Source organism: Diaporthe batatas (assembly GCF_019321695.1).
Source record: "Diaporthe batatas strain CRI 302-4 chromosome Unknown Contig00008, whole genome shotgun sequence".
NCBI lineage: Eukaryota > Fungi > Ascomycota > Sordariomycetes > Diaporthales > Diaporthaceae > Diaporthe > Diaporthe batatas.
The window spans coordinates 1,480,914-1,500,060 of record NW_025408555.1 but is presented as its reverse complement, the minus strand read 5'-3'; the positions used below and the strand labels follow the sequence as shown (position 1 = coordinate 1,500,060).

General features: G+C 55.7%; 6 protein-coding genes across 6 annotated transcripts; 3 read left to right on the top strand and 3 right to left on the bottom strand.

Annotated features, from left to right (window-relative positions):
• Nucleotides 1-399: 399 nt before the first annotated feature.
• On the top strand, nt 400-2,142 carry KVR01_007249 (uncharacterized protein; the record flags this gene model as incomplete). The annotated part of the gene is made up of 3 exons (XM_044792335.1): nt 400-994; nt 1,063-1,579; nt 1,653-2,142. The coding sequence occupies 3 exons, from the start codon at nt 400-402 to the stop codon at nt 2,140-2,142; spliced, it is 1,602 nt and encodes a 533-aa protein (XP_044643502.1).
• A 488-nt stretch (nt 2,143-2,630) lies between these two features.
• Nucleotides 2,631-3,039, bottom strand: KVR01_007246 (uncharacterized protein; the record flags this gene model as incomplete). The annotated part of the gene is made up of 2 exons (XM_044793675.1): nt 2,631-2,851; nt 2,904-3,039. The coding sequence occupies 2 exons, from the start codon at nt 3,037-3,039 to the stop codon at nt 2,631-2,633; spliced, it is 357 nt and encodes a 118-aa protein (XP_044643499.1).
• Nucleotides 3,040-5,862: 2,823 nt separating this feature from the next.
• KVR01_007643 (uncharacterized protein) lies at nt 5,863-8,748 on the top strand (the record flags this gene model as incomplete). Its single annotated transcript, XM_044786524.1, has 1 exon — nt 5,863-8,748. One exon carries the CDS (start codon nt 5,863-5,865, stop codon nt 8,746-8,748), a length of 2,886 nt encoding a protein of 961 aa, XP_044643896.1.
• An 85-nt stretch (nt 8,749-8,833) lies between these two features.
• On the top strand, nt 8,834-11,855 carry KVR01_007223 (uncharacterized protein). The gene has a single exon (XM_044789274.1). It carries the CDS (start codon nt 9,211-9,213, stop codon nt 11,137-11,139), a length of 1,929 nt encoding a protein of 642 aa, XP_044643476.1. The 5' UTR covers nt 8,834-9,210; the 3' UTR covers nt 11,140-11,855.
• An 89-nt stretch (nt 11,856-11,944) lies between these two features.
• KVR01_007515 (uncharacterized protein) lies at nt 11,945-13,951 on the bottom strand. The gene is made up of 5 exons (XM_044793499.1): nt 13,551-13,951; nt 13,150-13,481; nt 12,714-13,006; nt 12,479-12,644; nt 11,945-12,413 (listed from the first exon to the last, which is right to left on the bottom strand). The coding sequence occupies exons 1-5, from the start codon at nt 13,925-13,927 to the stop codon at nt 12,154-12,156; spliced, it is 1,428 nt and encodes a 475-aa protein (XP_044643768.1). The 5' UTR covers nt 13,928-13,951; the 3' UTR covers nt 11,945-12,153.
• Nucleotides 13,952-14,384: 433 nt separating this feature from the next.
• Nucleotides 14,385-19,109, bottom strand: KVR01_007186 (uncharacterized protein). Its single transcript, XM_044785201.1, has 5 exons — nt 18,940-19,109; nt 18,304-18,874; nt 18,103-18,251; nt 15,960-18,052; nt 14,385-15,902 (listed from the first exon to the last, which is right to left on the bottom strand). Exons 2-5 carry the CDS (start codon nt 18,769-18,771, stop codon nt 14,794-14,796), a joined length of 3,819 nt encoding a protein of 1,272 aa, XP_044643439.1. The 5' UTR covers nt 18,772-18,874; nt 18,940-19,109; the 3' UTR covers nt 14,385-14,793.
• Nucleotides 19,110-19,147: the final 38 nt, after the last annotated feature.

Sequence of the window (19,147 nt, the reverse complement as noted above, 5' to 3'; positions counted from 1 at the left end):
ACTGAAATCGAGTACGGCGACCTGTGGCATCTGTTTCACATTGGGGACACGGTCATTTGCCCCTATGTTAAGACTCAGGCCTATCGTGTGGTCAACTTCACCGGTGGAAGGGACCCTCTGATAAGTTTTCTTCCATCAGAGGAAGATAGACACAATCCACAGCCAGGTAAAAGCGTGGGCGGATTTGCGGTTGACTGCTGCAGCTTGTGTTTCGACGGGACAAGCTACGTACCAGTGTTGAAGAAGTTCTTGATTCGAAAGTATTCGGGCCGTAAGGCAATCACATCTCTGGAGATCTTCCCGCTCAAGTTCGACCAGGAGCATGAAGCTAGCTATAAGCGATTGGAGGAACAGGGGCGGAGGTACTTGCAGCTAACGCGCAAACCGTTTTCTCACAAAATGCTCAGGGGCAAGACAAGAGACGAGCCACCTCAACAACTAGACGCTCAAGTTATCGTGGACGTCACGTTGGCAATGAACCAGGAGCCCGATTGGCAGCTTCGTAGCAAAGTGTCCCTCGACGATTTTACGCAGATCGACGAGCGCGAGACGATAATGCCGCCATTCTGCCACCACTCGATTGAGGCCGAGGGTCATTGTGGATCAGACGTTATCTTCAAAGACTTGGTCATGAATCACTCTTGGGCGAGCCCCTCGAATATTAATGTGGCTGATTTCCTCCGGCCCCGCCCTGTCGAAGAAGACATCAAGGAAGAGGATCTCATATTGCTCCCGCAGTGGGTTCATGCTTTTGTGTTGCGAAGTCGCCAGTGGGTGACGCTGAATACTGAAGACCTCTCAGAGGTGCATTTCAGCAACAACTTCGACGAGCTTATGTTCTCTCCGGAACATAAAAAGACCATAGCAGCCCTCGTCGAGACTCATGAGAATGCGAGGTCAGGTCCCGGGCAAGGTCATCACTCGGTTGGACCCGCGCTAGACTTGGTGAAAGGTAAAGGAGCCGGGCTGATAATTCTCTTACACGGCGAACCAGGTGAGGATGTAATCATCATTGTTCCGTGCTTATTCTAGCCACATTTGCTTTTACTAATTCATCATCAGGGGTTGGGAAGACATCAACGGCCGAGTGCGTCGCCGATAAGACCAAGAGGCCGCTATTTCCCATCACCTGTGGAGACATCGGAGAGTCAGCCATGGAAGTCGAGAAGAACTTGCATCATAATTTCCACCTGGCGTACAAATGGGGTTGCGTCCTCCTGCTCGATGAAGCAGACGTCTTCCTTGCGAAACGGAACAAGACCGACCTCAGACGAAACGCTGTCACCAGTGTCTTCTTGCGCAGTCTGGAATACTATGCCGGCATCCTATTCTTGACAACCAACCGTGTGGGCAGCATCGACCCAGCGTTTAAATCTCGGATCCAATTGAGCTTGTATTACCCACCGATCGATCTAGAGACAACCTTGAAGTTGTATCAGGTCTTCTTAAAGCGTGCTCGGGACGAGCAGGAGCGAGTTGGAGTTACGCAATTCAAGATCAAGGAGAAGGGGATTCTCAAGTTTGCCTCGAGTCACTACAAACGTCTTCGAAAAGATGGTCTTAACACCTGGAATGGAAGGTCAGTGTTTCTTCCAAGTCCTTTTGGGTTACTCTTTTCTTCAAGTGAGGTCCTAGTCCTGACGACACACCAGACAAATACGGAACGCCTGCCAGACAGCCATCGCCCTTGTGGAGCACGAGGCCGCCCACCTCAGTCCGGGTCAGCCGACACCTGTGTTAGGGAAGGCACAATTTGAGACAGTAGCCAAGGGATCAAAAGAATTTGATTGCTACTTGAAGAGAACTCTCCAGGGTGGAGATGACGAGATTGCTATGAGGGACCAATGGCGAAACGACATCTACCAGGACGCTGATGACACGCGGCCGTCCTCGCTTAAGCCAGCGCCTAAAGGGTCTTCTTCGCGCAACCCGAACCCGCCTGTGACCAGTTCAGAGAGTGAGGGTAGTGATGACTCGGAGACCGAGGATGAGGATGAAGGTGGTGGCGATGCAAAGCCGGCGGGTGAAGCAAGTGCCGCTCAGCTGGACACTGGAGACGTGGACGAAGGTGAGATCACCGAGGCCGACTTCAAGAAGTTCATGAAATTCCAGGCTCTTATGAGGGAGGGAAAGAAGAAATAATGCATCGCTTGGAAAGGTTCTAGGGCAACCTGTTTTTACCCCGGCTCATTTCTTATGTAGCTCAAGGTCGAGTCACACATCCCAATGCCACCGTTCGCTTCGAGATTTGATCAGACAACACGTCATGCAAACACACTTTCATAGGTCGGAATTCTTGGTCGGAATTTTTGGAACCGAGTAGCCGAGCAGCCAGGTAGATGATAGGACAGTTACGTACGACTTCTCTTGTTTATCCGCGGCAATTTGAGTCTCTCCCCAATAAAAGCAATCGGCTCTTCCTTGTGCCCATGTAATTGCCTTGCCTCCATGCACAGCCTCATGGAGAAGCGTTCTCGAAGGCAAGGTAACTTCAAACATCCAAATTTTACGGGCTGGGACTCACTCAACGAGAATTGAATGGAACTCGTTGGCAAGCTCTCAAACGCGGACAAAATCTTGGATTTCAACTGATTGGCTTCCAAAGCTGCGATGTCCGAATGGACGACCCCTCAGTTCTGATCGTCGCTCCAAACAACGTCCTCGCTGCCCTGCATATCAGGTACAAAAACATCATCCCCAGACCACCACTCCTCGTCCATCGCTCTCTTCTTCAGCGCCTGCTTTTCGGCCTCACTCTCTGCCTTCGGGCGCTTCCTATGCGTCCTGCTTCTCTTCTTCTTCTCGGCGGCCTCCTCTCTCTCGGAGCTGACATCTGACGTCTTTCGGTCACCTTGTTTGCCGTCATCAAGCTGGTCCAAGAATAAAAAGCTGGTATGCCTCACCTGGGATGAACTCTGGGGCTTGGGCTGCCTGGGGTGGCAGGGTGCCCGAGGCGATGCGTGGTTTGGGCGAGGCATCGGCCAAGTCCTGGGTGGACGCGGTATCGCTGGGAGACTTCCTCGCCGGCGACGACGCCATTCTGTTTATTGATTCAGGTTGCTTCAACACACTCGGACTTCCACAGCTGTATCAAATGGCTGGTGTGGTGGCAATTATTGTGGTAACGTTGCAGCCCTGATATTTGTGCAAAGACGATGGACTCAGGTTTTGGCTTTATATGACCCCTGCTGGCCGTTTGGTTCGACACGTGTTGGAAAGGCTCAATGTCTTCCATTAGTAAACCACACCTGCACCTGCAAACTGTGACTGGTAGCTTTCATCTGATCTAGGCATAAGCCTCAGGTTGTGTGTTCTGGCCACTCAAAGCGCCGAACAATGGCCAATTGTTCGTTGGTTTGGCGAACCACACAACACGCCTGGCCACACATATGATAACAAAGGGAAAACCAGAAGAAACGGGCCAATGAAACTCTTTTATGACGCTCTTGATGTGGTGAAATGGCACAGGACATTTCGTCACACTGACAGCCAACCATGCAACGTTCGAAATCGACGGGCGGTATTTCAACCGTGTATTTCTAACGTTCTCCATTTTCAGTCACCCAGATCGTTATTTTGTTGACCAAGGAGGACAGGTTGACGACACGAAAACTTTTGCTTCCCCGTTCCAGGCCACGTTCCCCGACTACAACGGCCATCCCGGTGACGTTGATAGTATGTGGTTTCGCTTCTATTCCGTATACGTCCGAGGACATACATGGCGCCTTTATACGGTGGTAAGAGCTCAAGACCCAGCGCTTGAAAGGACACGATGTCGATAAGGATAGTTATAATACGATAGGTGCTTGTGGCCTCAGCCTTACGTTGATAGTATACTTGACATTTGATTGTTCAACTTGAGAAAATCTCACGAGGCAGTCAACCCAAAACTCTGTCATCATCCGGATAACGTGTCATCGCCTGCAAGCATGGGGGAGGTCGCCATGAAGGCCATACAGAGGATGGACAGTCTCTTTCAGTCTTAACCGCTACTTAGTTCGGAGCTCATTTCACAAATGCACTAAGTTAGCTATTTGCCCATTTCCGAGTTGACTTGTCAAGCTGCCGCGGTGAAGGAAATTAACGAGCGGAGCACTCGGGCAGGTGCCTTGCGTATGAGAGTCTGGCTCGAATCAAGTATAACCTTTCCGTGGTCACATTCAAATACCATGTTTAAAGAGTGTACCAGGTTCTCCAGGCCCTGGTGCATGGTAGGCCCAAATGGTCAGATCGCCCAAGAGGCAAAAGACATGTCAGAAGTCTCTCTTCAAATCTATCGCCGCTGCGCCTTGAACAACCAAAATGCAAGGCTATTTGCCGTGGTGTCAGTGGCTCTTATCTCCGCCACGTCTGTTTGGTACTGGCCGGGCCGTCCCTCAGGCTCGTGCTTCAGTCGAGCCGGCGCGCCTGAGCCACAAGCATGGACATCCCGGCCCTTATCAAGGCTTAGCACTCCCGCCCCGCCAGCTGGCAGCCCAATGCAAACCTTGGTATCTCAAACGATGAGAAAATCTGGCCCGCCCGATCATCATCAACAAGTATCGGATGAACTGGTGCCGTGACAAGATGGAAACAAATGCGGGACTGGACTACGGAGGGTAATTTGGCGGCGTAGTTTCAAATTGGACGGGGGTGGGCCCCGGGGGATCGTGGTGGTCTAGAAGGATGTTAGTTGATGAACTGTTTAGAGACGCCACGCTCACAAACACTCACTCCCTCACTCACTCACTCACACCACCCCCACACACGGCGGGCTAACTATCGGACGCGGAACCCACGCCCGGCGCATAATCACCCCTCCGCCCTAGGGACGCGGATGTGAAGCGGCTGGTGTGATAAGACGCGCATCCGGAATGCCTGTCACACAGCGGTTTCACCAACCGGCCAGCCGTGAAATCGTATTCCGGGGGGGGAAAGGGAGAGAGGGACCAACTCACGACGCCCTATTGGGCAACCTGGCCCAAAGTCAAGTCACATCACACATCCACCGAATAACGAGCCCGCCTGCCTCTCGTCATCATCTCTTCCCAGCCCGCGTCTCCTACTAAACATGCGTGTGGGCGAGTAAGATTCGAGTGGAGGACAACGCAGATTGGCGGCGGCCGGAAAGTCAAAGTACGGCCTAGTTAGCACGCAGGACGGGCATGTAGAGCTTGGGGGGGGCCACCTGGGGCCGAATTGGCCGACCGAGCCAGTTCTTGGGGGTCCGCTCCAATGGGCGTGTCCCGCGCACGCCTTTTGTGATCGATGGTACGCTGCGAGGTGGATCCTGCGACAGGGTGGCGCCCGGCTCGGGCTGGGCTTGGCTGGCCTGGCTGGCTGGCAGACCTCGTCACTCGTGCCTGGACGGCAGGATGGTAAGCTTTTGGGAGAAATTTTGGACCATGTCGGTGGCCAGGGGTCCTCTCCGGGCCCAGGGGAGCCAGATGCATGCCGCCAGGGCCTAATGGACACCGAGTCTCCTCATCTAACCAACGGGTTTCCTCGTCCCTCTTTGCCCTTTTCCTCTTTTGTAGGCCGAGGAGCCCGGCATTCTGTTACTTTTCTTTTTTTTTCGTGTTCCTCCGTTTTTGTTATTATCAGCTGATATATTCAAGGTGATATGCAGTGGGGGACCAGAGTGAATCGTCCGGACTATTTATATTAGTGGTGCAGCAAGCATCACTTCCCACCGTGATTGTCACGGTGTTCGAGATCGAACCCGGCACGGTCCCCGACTCGACCGATCTCCAAGACTTTGGATCCATCTTGTCCCGCTCCGCCCCGGCCCCTCAACACCACCTTTCGCGGCCCGTGGGCCGAGGTCAGTGAGCAGCGAACAGACCCCTTCGGGAGTGGCTATTTCTATTTTGACGTGGAGAGATGGGCATTGACGCCGAGGAATTGATCCTCAACCCTTTCCACGAGGTGGTCGAGCGAGGAAAGGAGGCCGTGGCCAACGCGGAGAGGGCTGCAGACCAGGATGCCGAGCTCTCACAGGTCATGGGCAAGGCCGGGGTGGCTGTCGTCAAGGAGGGCGAGCGGGCCCTGAAGAGGTTGCAGCCCCTCTGGGACAGCCAGGTCGACAAGTACGGCGACGCGTTCAAGGAGAGCATGGGCCAGGATGCCGCGATAGAAAAGAGGCGGCGCAAGCTGGAGCATCTCCTCTATGACTTTGAGGACTACGCGGAGCCGGACACGTTCGTGCATGAGCGTTTCGCCGAGCTGCAGGCGGCCACAAAGTCGCTCGCCATGGACGTGATCGATGTCATCAAGAAGCTGAAGCTCGACACCGCCATCACTCCGCCCTACTCACCACCCTCGCCCTCCAAGTTCCCACCCCTTCCTCCCCTCCCTCCTCTGCCCCTGAAGAGCCCATCACGGATAGTGAACGGGGCACGGTCTCCAAGGCCGCCAACGCCCCCGGGAAGGAAAGGAGGCCGCACAGGGGCACTGGGATCGCCCCCTCCGCTGCCACCAGGGGCGTCCTCTCCGGATCGCATCGCACAGAGCACGCCTGTTCCTCCGCCTGATCTATCCGAGGCGACACTCCCAGCACCCCGTACGAGGCTCCCGCCTGGCAAGCGGGATCTGGTCGGCCTGAACACGGGCTCACAGCGTAGCCTGAAGAGCAATAGCACTGTACACTCACGGGCATCGAGCGCCTACAGCGTCGGATCACTTCCTCCACCGGCATACACGCCCGACAGCGAGGCGCCTCCTGTCCCTCAGATCACACACTACAACACGGCTGACCGGCCAGAGAGCAGAGAATCGTCGAGCCTGGGAATACATGGCCCCCCGACGCCCCAGAACTCAACCCTCTCACGTCAGCCCAGCCTTTCGGCGACAGATGCCAGCAGCATATCCGAGATACCCGATTTCCCCGTGCCGCAACCACACACCGGCATAAGGACGACAGCCTGGGTGAGCGACCAGGCAGGCTCACCCAACCCAAGGTATCACGGACACCGGCCGCCCTCGCGGTACGAGCCACACTCGCTACAGGCGATCCAGAGCCTCCAGCAGACGGCCATCCCGGAGGACCAGGCCGTGGCGGCGGGCAGCAGCAGCAGCATGCCCGTGCCCCGGGCGAGGGCGGGCCACTCGTTCATCAACTTCGACACGGCGCTGACGCCCATCATCTCGGAGCTGAGCAGGTTCGGCGTGGACCCGTCGTCGTCGCCGGGAGGTGGGTCCGGCCCCGACAGCCCGGAGACATCACGAAGCACGACGCTGAGCCACGCCACGAGCATGTCGTCCCTCCGGACCGGCTCAACCCACATCATGAGGCCCGGCACCAGCAACGGCGGCTGGACGCCCATCACGCCAGCAGACACGACCCACCAGCCCCCCAAGGGCTCCTTCTCGCCCATATCCCTCCCACCAGCCGCCCTCGAGCCCCCAGAAGGCCACCACACCCGCCTCCCAGAAGCAGCAGTGCCGGTACCGCTACCAACACCAGCCCACCCAGCCCCAGAGGACTGGGCCACCCGCACCGTCCTCTCCATCTCAGACCACGCCTCGACCACAAACTTCTCCGCAACCTCCCCCACCACCACCCCCCAGCCCCGCGAGCCAGACACGGCCATCGGCCAGCGCAGCAGCCTCCACCTCCTAGGGGGCTTCTGCCCCGGCGCGCAGGCCTTCCGCGCCTCGGGCCACGGGGACGGCGTGCGCCGCGTGGCAGGCCACGTGGCGGGCCACTCGGCGGCGACGGCGCGGTGCGAGGCCTGCTCGTACGGGCACGCGTGGTCGGAGCTGGAGCTCGACGTGCGCGAGCGCATGCCGCGCGCGACGTTCCCGCGCGGCGGCGGGCTCCTCTTCCGCATCCGGCTGCTGTACAAGTCGCACCTGGGCGCGCCCCGGCCCGGCGAGGCCTTCTACGGGTGCCTGTTCTGCGCGCAGTCCGGGCGGGTCGTCCGCGAGGGCGACGCCACCGTCTTCCGCGGCGCCGACGAGCTGCTCCGCCACGTGGCCTCGCACCCGCAGCCGCTGCCTGACGTCCCTGGGTTGACTGTGCTGTATGGGAGGGAGGTGCTCGCTGCGGACCCGCGGGTTAATGACTTTGACGTGTGGCTTACTGAGCCGCCGCAGCGCGGGGGCGTCCCGCCCGAGGTGGAGGCTGAGGTTGCGAGGCTGCCTGTTGCGACGGCTGTGAAGGGCCATGTGCAGCGGTATGGGGAGAAGAAGCTGCCCCGGCCGGACGGGAAGGGCCCTGACAGCCTGCTGCAGTTCTTTGAGGGCTCGCGGGTCATTGGTGTTGAGTTCCCCGGTAAATATGCAGGTAAGTGGTGTACGGGGTGGCACGACGGGGTGTGGGGATATTTCCCGGCCAAGATCGTCGAGCTGGAAAAGCCCATGCCAGGCAGACTCGACGCACCGCCCCTGCCACACGGGGTGGGTGGGAGTGGTGTGACTGCTGTGGCGAAGTGGAAGTGGGATCCTGGCGCAGCTGCCAGGGAGGGCTGGCTTGGCTTCGACAAGGGGGAGAAGCTTGTCAACGTCGGGTGGCCTGCCGAGGCCGGCAAGGAGGCGTGGTGCTGGAGCGGGTCGACTTCGAAGGGCAAGTTCGGGGTGTTCCCCAGGAGTCATATAGACGAATCATCTCTGAGGGAAGATGCCAACTCACAAGCGCCCGGGGGTGGGGGCGGAAAGTCCAAGAGAAAAGAGGGGGGCAGGTCGGGCGGCAAGTTCTTCGGCGTAAGACGGAGGCACAGCACGACTTCAAGTATGAGTGGCGGCTCGGGAGTGATCGAGATTATATGACCTGCAAGAGCAAAGTATATTATAGGCGCGAGATTTTATAAGTGCCTCGATGCACTTGGTGGCAAAAGTGTCTCTAGACAGGCTGAGAAATCTCACGAAACGAGACGTTAAGAGAGGGGAAGTCTGACCTGCATTAAATCTACTTACCTACTTAGTAAGTATTTACACTTTGTGTCACCCACCATGTTGAAGAAGGCTTAGGCACGTACACGTTGCAGCACTCCGTTGGAATCTTCTCAGCAGTGATAAGTACCTGCTGTGCTCTCAATTCTCCTCGCTCTCGAGCGGGGTGGAGCACTTTTATGTCTCCCTTTATTCCACACCTGGGCAGCATTCCGGAAAGCCAGCTTCACTCTTTGTCGTCGCACTCTCTGAACTCGCTCAGGCCTCTACTAAGAGTCTTACCTGAGTTGCCTTGAGTCCTTTCTTTTCGTTCAACGAAGCCAATCGAAGAGCCTGACGATGGCTGGGACTGCAGAACCTGAACCCAACAACGGCCAATCGAAGCTCGCGGTGATGGCACCGTACCGATACGAGCTTGTTCCACTGCCAACCAGTGAGCACACAAGAGTACTCGTTCTGCAGCCCGGCCCCAACGATGACGAGCGATGCCCTCTTTCCGGAAGCCTAAAACTACTGGATATCGCCGACGCCGATTCTGAGCCCTTCAAGTTTGAAGCGATTTCCTACGTGTGGGGTCGGCCTAAAAAGAGCCGCGTCATAATTATTGATGGGCAGCTGCTACGAATCACACGCAGCTTGCGACGTGCGCTCCTGCAGACCCGGCTACCCGATCGACCCCGGCGGCTATGGGCCGACGGAATTTGCATCAACCAGTCGGACGACACCGAAAAGGGGCACCAGGTTGCTGCGATGGGCAGAATATACACGGCGTCGCAACGAACACTGATATGTCTGGGCATGAAAGGCCAAGAACATGCCCAGCAAGCTGCTGGCTTGGTCGACGAGGTGAACCTCATGATTCAAAATGTTCGAAAAGATCCCAATTTCTTAAGCAAGCCAGGAAGTTTCCCTTTTCCAACAAAAAATGATACAATTGTAGTTGATTCTCACCGGCGGCTAGGATGGAACGTGATGTTAGATCACCCGTGGTTCCGGCGAGGGTGGGTGCTCCAGGAAGCATCACTTGGGCATGATGCTTGTGTCCTATGGGCGTCCGTCCGAATGAAATGGACTGATATTCTGAGAGTAGACTATTGGTTCAGCCGTAGAGGATACCGTGCGATCCAGTCACAGAACGGAGAAAGTCCACTTCTTCTGCCATCGCATCATTCCAACAGTTTCGCTCGTCGCCGCCCAGAGGAGGCCACTTTGTTCGACAAAGACATCACATTTGCAGATTCAGTATCAACACTGGAGATGCTGTTCGAAGAGCGGTGGCTCGAATTATCAGATCCACGGGACAGGATCTACGCGTTCATGGCCTTGGACAACAGCGACAGGGTCTTTGCGGATCTGCAGCTTGAGCCAGACTATAAACGACCATTTCAGGAGATATACCACGACTTTGCCGTCAAGTACATAGAGAAGACCGGAGACCTGGATATTCTCTCCTACATAAGGCACAACAAGGAAAGTCTGGCCAGTCCCACCATGCCAGTGGCCGAGGCGATCCCTTCCTGGGTTCCACGCTGGGACCTGGATCCCAAAATCACATATCCCCTCACGACAGATATGGGTGAACACCCGAAAATATTCACATTCACAGAAAATAACTCTAATCTCCGAGTTCGCGGCTTGATTCTAGGCTCTGTCGAATATTCTACCACACAAGAGCCGTATTGCGAATATGACCAGAGAAGCCTGGCACTTCAGAACGTGATTTCGCTCTGGAAGGAGGTCGTAGCGGCGTCAAGCATGAACGGGGGACCATACGACGGGCGGCAAGCCTTTGCCTTCTTCGATGTGCTTTGCCCCTATCACTATGTTGGGACTTTCGAAGAGTGGTCAACCTGGCGCCAAGCATTTGCGCAGCTTTTGCAATCATACATACCGGGACCAGAGCCAGACTCGGCCATCCCGGTCTCAAAGCGAAGCGAACCAGGAACAGAGAAGCCCTCGCTCAAGACACTGGCTGAGCACATTTGGATGAGAGGCCGTCGACGGTTCGTGTTATTGAGCCGGGGATACTACGGTTTAGCGCCACCGATCACACAGGAAGGTGATCGCTTCGCCCTCATCTACGGCTGCGGGACACTTTCAATCCTTCGCCCAGTAGGAGGAAAGCCTGGGTACTACAAAGTAGTCGGCCCTGTCTATGTTGAAAGCAAGACGGTCATATGGCCCAATGAGTCGAATATGATGGGTGAGGAAGGCTGCCGCGATTGGGAAGAGTGGGATCTCACAGAGGAAGAGATCAACCTTTGCTGAGAGGGCCCGAGCTGCACCTGGGCACTGGCAACCCCTTCCATCAATGTGTCGAGTCGTCTGAGCAGGCATGGGGGACCACAGGAGCTACAAGTCCGTTCTCCCTACTACAGATTATAGCGCCATGGTCGGACATGTACATCACCTACCCACTCACCTTGGGACAACAAACAGGCTCGTCTTCCTCACAGGCACCAGCATGAACCGCATCACAGACGGCGGTGCCTCAGGAACAATGCACAGTTGCTAAGCTCAAGGAGGTCGTGGACTTCAGGAGACAGGAAGACTTCATGGATGCCGACGAGGAAGAAGACCTATCTTGCCAATCGGTACGGACAAATACTACTAGGGCACGTAATGCGGGCCATGCGCCCTGTTGGACTCGAGCAAGTCTACACTCACTCCGAGTCCCGGACCTCGTGGTGGACCGGCCTCCTGGCTAACCTCTACTGCCCAAGCGGTGCCATATCCTGAAGTCTCGCTGCACGGACTAGAATAACAACTTAAGGTGAAAATTAATGAACTCTTAATGTTAGAGATCGGATATTCGCACCCGAAAAAATGGAGGGTACACCCAAGCCCAAGGAATGAACTCCTATGAGATAACCTCCTATTAGATAACCTCCCATAGGACAACCTCCTGAGGTCCTATAGGACAACCTCTAATGGAATAACCTCCTCTAGGATAACCTCCTTTAGGATAATATCTTATAAGACAAGCTTATAAAGTAACTGGTTTGGTGCCAACCTGAGTATTTTAATCTCTAAGTTGCTTAGTATGGGTGTATTACCCTCTGTTTTTGCGGGTGCGAATATCCGGTCTCTAATGTTATAATTACTACTGTTTCCAGCAGCCTGGTCATCCTCTTAGTCCTTCGCTGAGTGACTCATAGATGAGCCTGCAATGCCAGTGGTGACTCGGTGATTTACCCATACAAATGGAGGCGCGAGCTCATCCTGTCTGGCTCCACGTTATCAAAGACGGTGACTGCCATCCTGTTCCATACCAAGCTCTTATCAACCACTACCAGGCGGGGGTGGTTCAGTTCCGCCCTGGCTAGATCCATCACCCTCAGCTTGCTGAATATTTTGCATGGCGCGATGTATCCACAGGTGGGAGAACACCTGAAATGAATCAAGTCGCTCCTCTGGAACCCACCACAGTAGTGCCGAGATGAAGTTGAGGAACAATTCCCTCTCCTCTCCATCCTCTGGCTTCGTCGCGAGGAACTCAAATGTCCTGCTGGTTGGTATAGGCACGATATCCCTCCAGTTACCTTTACATGAAAACAGAGTCCTCATTAGCTGCGAATTGACCAATTTGGGGGGGAGGGATACTGACCGTTTTCATCCCAGTACTTTAAGGATTCCTGGCTGCGATCCAGGAACTCACGTGGTGGTGGACCAAGAAGCGCAATCATTGCAGCAAGATGGTGTGCATTGTTCAGAAACTCGTCCTCCGGATCGTAAATTTTGAACAGGTCCGCAGGCTGCATCATATCCCATGCCTGCACAAACAGTCAAGTTAGACTTGCCCGTGACTGTCGAATACTGAAGCGGCGGATACCGTCACATACCATCATACCAACGCTCCACATGTCGATAGCATGGCCCCATTCCATACCAAGGATGACCTCGGGTGCGCGATATTGTACGGGCATGGCCGGCCTCACATCTTCACCGGCAAAAAGGGCGTTTCCGAGGTCGCAAAGATAGAGGCGGCCCACTACTTCGTGGAAGGATCGGGAGGTATAGATAGTCCTGTCTCCGGCTTTGCGAGGGCAAGGGGTTCCGCTGAGCTCGTCCGCCTCGATTTCTGCAAATAGCTGCTCGTCCTTGACGCCCTGAAGCAAGTTACCGGTGTGGATGTCTGGGATCATATCAGCACATGCCTATTGAACCATATTACACTGTACTTTTATTTCCATCGTCTTTCGTCTTTCTTTTCTTCCAAAAAAGAAAAGAGAGGGAAAAGCAAGAGCGATAGATATGGATGATATTGGAATGACAAACCCGAGTGAGTGATTTTCGCCTCTGTATGCAGAAAATGAATGGTAGGAAGGATTTGAAGAAGCATATCGGGCACGGCTAGGTAATCAAAGACGCGGTCCGGCACGAGTTGCTGAAGGTCCCTAATGGCGGCCCCCAAGGGGCGCATTACAAAGACGTCGTGGGTTCCATGCGGTCCCTCAATTCTGAAATAGTCGTAGAGTTCTCGAAGATGGTCTTTGCCGCCATGGTCCGATTGCTGCAAGGCTGGGCTATTGAGGTGTTGGTATATTTCAAGCTCGCGGTTATACTGAAGCGTATTTATATGCACCTTCAGAGCCCGGTAGAGGTCATCACTTCGGAGCAGGGAATGTTAGAAATGAGAAACAGAAGCTCGTCTAAGAAGAAAATAGAACTTAGCCTACTGAAGGTCGCGGCACAACCAGATTGTAGAATGTGCGCCGTAGCCTAGCTTGGCGACAACTTGATAGCGCTCCCGGAAGACCTCACCCACTCGCACCGGATAAAACATGCGCGAATCGTAGAACGACAGGGTTTCTTCTTCAATTTTGACAGACGGGTCTATAACCTCAAAGCCGCTGGAGGGGAAGTTTTGTGCAAGAAGCGGCGCCATCCTTGCTTTGCCTGATGAAAACGGACGCGCGTGATTCAAGGTGGAGGATGCGTGAGGACCCAGAAAGGATCTATCAACAGCAACAAGACCAGGAATTGACCTTTTACCAGTCCAGATAACACTCAAAAAGGATCTTCCAGCCACGGCTGGTCGTTTAAGAGCAAACATGGCAACAACTGACTGCGATGTGCCACGAGCGTTCTGAGATGGATGCGAATCTGTTGGAAGAATGGACGTCACGTCGATTTTCTATGGGGGCTGGTGCTAGGTGGAACAGGGCCTGCAGGGGTCTGGCGCACCTCAGCCCACTCAACTACCGCTGGAACCAGTCGACCGCGCACGCACGCAAGTAAGGGGGAATATGACCGTTTATTCTTTCAAACGGTCTAAAATCATGAAGCAGTTCAAAAGCAGATCAACGGTTTACTAAGGTTCACACTACACCACCTACCCAGGTACCTACTTAAGTAGGTAGTCAGTAATAAGCACAATATCGTTCCTTCATCAACAAACCAACACAACCAGCTAGAGCACAACCAAGGAGAAGAGACGAAGGAGGTTCCAGAGCAATGCCCAAAAACACCAGAGAATAGCCTCTCTTTTATAAAAAAAGGAACATCTATAGTAAACAAGTCTAAATGGAATGTAATTCTATGCCATTGGGATGTATATGAACCAAAAACGACACCACCCTCAGAACAAAACCACTCACACTTATCCCCTCACAGTCTGGCACCAGCACGATTCCGTATCACAGACGGCAATGCTTTCTGCATCAAACGTGTAGTTCCATTCATTTTTTCATGGCACAAGAAATGCCTCACAACATAAGAGAGAAAAAAACGCCATGCTCATGCAACCCCAGCCGAACAAACCGTGGCCCATCTAAGCTCCACCCAACACTGACTGACCGACTGACTGCCTGGGTATTTACGATAAATCCATTTTTCCACCGCCTCCTTCCCCTCTCCGCTCTCAAAATTCCCCCCATCCCCCGCCAACCTCTACACCCCCATCCCACGGGCCGACACGCCTCAATACTGCAGCCGCTTATCCCCAGTCTCCCCGTGGACCTGCGCAGTCTGGAACGAACAGTGCTGGTCCCGGATAGAAATAACCTCATACGTGCCCTCCTGGCTCGCCTTGACGACCTTGGAGAAGTCATAGCTGTTGTCGGACCGCGTCTCGAGGACCTGGCTGCGCTGGCCCTTGCGCGCGTTGGTGCTGCGCGTGTACACAAACTCGAACGGCGGGGAGCCAGTGAACTCGAACAGGATGTCCACCACCCCGCCCTCGTGGATCGACGCCCGCGACGTCCGCCCCTTGGAGATCTTGACCGTCGGGATCGGGTGGATCACCTTGGTGATGTTGACGTTCGAGTTGCACTCCGACGCCCGGTCGCTGATCGACGTGATCGCGAACGTGCCGGGGTGCTCGGCCAGCCGCCGGAAGCTCGTCGTCGGCGACTTGGCCTTGCGCTGCGAGCCGTCGAAGGTGTACATGACCTCGAACGGCGGCGTGCCCGACAGCGTGTAGCCGATGCGCTCGCCCACGCAGTAGTCCTGCCTGCCCTCGAGCTCGTAGATGGTCGGCGCGTCGTAGAGTTGGACCTGCACGGATGGGCCGCCGGCGTCGTACGTCTTCCGGCAGCCGTGGGCGTCGCCCACCTGGCGGATGCGCACGGATTGGCCGCCGAGCTTGAGGTACTGGCGGGGGATGCGGACGTCGAACTTGTTTGTCGGGATGGATGGGATTCGGTACGTCTCGAGGCCTGCGCCAGATTGGTGCTTGATCTCGATCTCTAAAGAGAACGGGGCCGTGCCCGTCAGCTCGACGGGGATGCTCTCTTCGATGTCTTGGTCCGCCATGCAGGATTTGTACGTCTGGCCGGGTTTCGTGAAGGATGCAGAGGGCCTGGGGTTGACCGTCTGGTGCAACGTGACTGGGCTGAGCTTTTTGTTGTCAACGTAAACGCTGTCCTGTACCCCGGTGAACTTGTATGCATAGAGACCAGATTTTGTTGTGTCCATCTGGATGGAGGCCTTGCCGAGAGCGGCGTCGACGGTCTTCTTCTGGGGCGTCGAGACACCACCGGCATCAGGCTTGTGCTTGACCTCGTACTCGACGTGGAATGGCGGCGAGCCTGCTTGAGGTTAGTAAACAAAACTCCACAATGCGTGCAGAAACAATAAGAACTCACCCTTAAGAGCAATCTCGAAACCGTCAATGTCTCCCTCACAAACCTCGTTCTTGGAATAGACCAACTCCCGCTCCACCTTGATGCTCGGCGTCATGACCAGGCCAAGCTCCGGCCGAGGAAGCCAGTCGACCGCGAACTGGTTGGCCCGGGGGTCGACCAGCCCGGGGCACCTGTTATCATGCACGTCCACGATCTCGTAGACACCGCGCTTGTCGACGGTCAAGAAGTCGTTGCCAGACTTGAGCGTGCGCTTCTTAAGCTGCGCCGTCTCGCCCTCGTCGACGTTCTTGTAGTAAAGGTCCCACGGCCCCTCCCCGCTCAGGCGCACGGGCAGCTTGACCCTGGCCTCCTCCAGGGTCCTCGTCCTGAACTTGCCGTCCAGCTGGCCGAACCCTCCGCGGGGCCGCTGGCGCCGCACGGCTATCTTCATCTCGTCCTGCAGGAAACCGCGGCAGCCCGACGTGTCCGTGATGGCGATCAGGGCGACCGAGTATTCTCCGCCCTGCGTCAGCGGCGGTGTCTTGAGCTTGACGTGCTTGTCTTGGATGTCCGAGATCTTGTGCTGTCTCCTCCTGCCGTCGTGGACGAGCTCCCATTCCAGCGTGAAAGGCGCTTCGCCCTGCAGTACAACGTCGACTTCGACCTCCTCCTCCAGACAAGCGTTGACGACCTCGGAAGGCTTCCGAATGCTGGCCGAAGCAACAGGCTTGACTGTGGTTTCCAGGACCATGTCTGGTCCGGTGAGGGCAATATCACCGTATACGCTGTCCCTGATGTACTCAAATACATACTTGTGGGTGCCTGCAACGGTGGGAATGAATTCCTCCTGGTGCCTCATACTGTTCGCCTTGAAGCTCCTCCTCTCGGGGGAACCGTTGTGAATCGCCTTGTAAGAGACCTTGAACGGCGGAGTTCCGACAAAGTCAAAGTCCACGGATACTCCGATGGAGTTACCTGCGCACTTGTCTGGAATGTCGGTGGACCGCAGTACGAGGCTCGGTTCGAGCGGGTTCAGCAGGAGGCAGGACGAGGGCTCCTGCACCTCACCCTCACAAGCGCCCGCCGAGACGGTCTTGAGGGTGTATAAGCCGGGGGCTGAGACCTTTGGCACGTCATCTGCCTTCTTTGCATTGAAGGTGCCCAGTGTGGCTGCTTCACCGTGATCGCCATTCTTAGTCAAGGTGTCGATAGGTGAGAAGAGCCAGGTGAGTGAGTGCTTGGCGTTGTGCTTCTGATCTGCGATCTCATATTTGACGGGCAGGCTCGTAGACTTGCCCTTGGCAACCTTGATGGGATGGCGCATGTTGCAATCGAAGAGGCTCACTGTCGGTCGGTCCTTGACGCTAAACTGCTGCACCAGATGCTTCGGCTTCGGCTTCATCTCTGGGTCGTCTGCCGGCGACGCGTACTTAACGACGTTGCCAAAAGCATCTTGGACCTCGTCCACAGAGTACTGCCACTCTCCGCCGGCGTTCATCGACTCGTTCAGGCCCACGGTCACAATCTGTGCTCGAGCCCACGTGACGTAAGAGTCGTCATCCGGAAGCACCAGGGCCGAAGACCTACTTGCGCCCATGAGTGGTGACGAGAAACCCTCTGGCTGCAAACTTTGGAAGTGGAAGCTGTGGTCCTTGCCATTGATCATCTGGCTGTAGACAATCTTCAGTGGCGGCGTGCCCTCGACCTGCAGCGACAAGTCGGACAGGTCGCCCAGGCAGCGGTCCGAGGATGGCGAGGGCAGAACGCGAGCTTTTGGACATGGTACAACGTAGGTGTTGCCAGTCAGGCGCTGGACCTCCAACTTGTACTCATCCAGAACCCTCCCCAGCTTGTAGACACCGGGCTTCTTCACCGGATAGTCGAATTGGACGTCGGGCTCGTCTGGGTTGTCCGCTCGTCTCTTGGCCATCTTCGTGATACTCCTGATCTGGTCTTTCCCAAGCTTGAGAATCTCTTGCGAGTTCGTGTCCAGGTCAATGCGAATGACTTCGACTTCGACGGGGACGGTCTCGTTGAACAGCATGGGCAGCGTGATCGTAGGCTGGGAGTCTCCGAGGCAGAACGACTTGCCATCAGGGTTGAGAACGGCAGAGCTACAAGATGTTAGCATCGTCATCGGCGGCCACAGTGACTTTACACATACCCTTCGGGCAAGATGTTGATAATCTGTTTGCCCAGGATCACAGAGGCATTATGCAGGACATGCGCCGGCTGGACGTAGTGCTCGGATATGGCCAACTCCCGGTCGTAGAAGACCTTGAGGAAAGCAAGAAGGGCAGCCGTAAAACCAGCCTGCAAGAGAGTCAGCAGATGGGCCAGAGAGCCGGGTGCCGCCAATGCGTACCGTGATGTTGAACATCAAGATGAAGTTGAAGACGGCGTGCCCAAAGAACAGGACGAGGCAGGCGGGCTGTGTCAGCTCCAGCCATGGTATCCTGAGCTCGGGGAGGCCCATTATGAATATGAGGTCGATGACGTTCCACTTGAGGAACAGCCAGACCGAGCTGGCCTCGTCCTCCATCAGGCCGACCCATTCGTAGAGCTTCCAAGCCACGAGGGCCACGTAGAAGCCGACGGCATAGAAGCGTTGTGTGGGCGCATCGAGGATTGTGAGTGGTATGACAGGGTTGCTCGTGGGCTGGTCCTGTCGTCGCGCATTCTCGGGAGCTTGAGGCAGCGGCTTCGCAGCGGGCCCCCTGGCGGGCAGCCCTCGATCGGGAGTCCCGTCTGGTGTTGGAGGAGCTCTGCCTCGGATGTTGGTGGCAGGGGTGGCGGGGAACGCCCCCGTGACCCTTTCTGGTGTTTCATTCATAGCATTACTATCGAGGGAAGCAAGGTCGATCTGTGTCTGTCGCGAGAGAGGGGGGTGGTAGCGGCGGTGGTCGTCGTGGTGGTAAGCTCTCGGCGGCCGATATCTGCGAGGACGGTCAGGGAGACGAGTTGCGACAGGACGAATCGAGGGGGCAAAGGGGGGACTGACGTTTCTTGCTAGGTCATCATATCGTAAACGGAGAACACTTCAAGCCAGACTCAGCCTCCAGGCGCACCGTTCGGGTTGAGGGATGGGGTGGTGGTGATTTGTGTGGGCGTGTCCAAAAGTCTTGGATGGCAACCAGTCCCGCGACGTCAACAAAGAGGGCAGAGCAGTCGGTCGACGCGACTGAAAAAAAGAAGGACCTGTTCTGGTA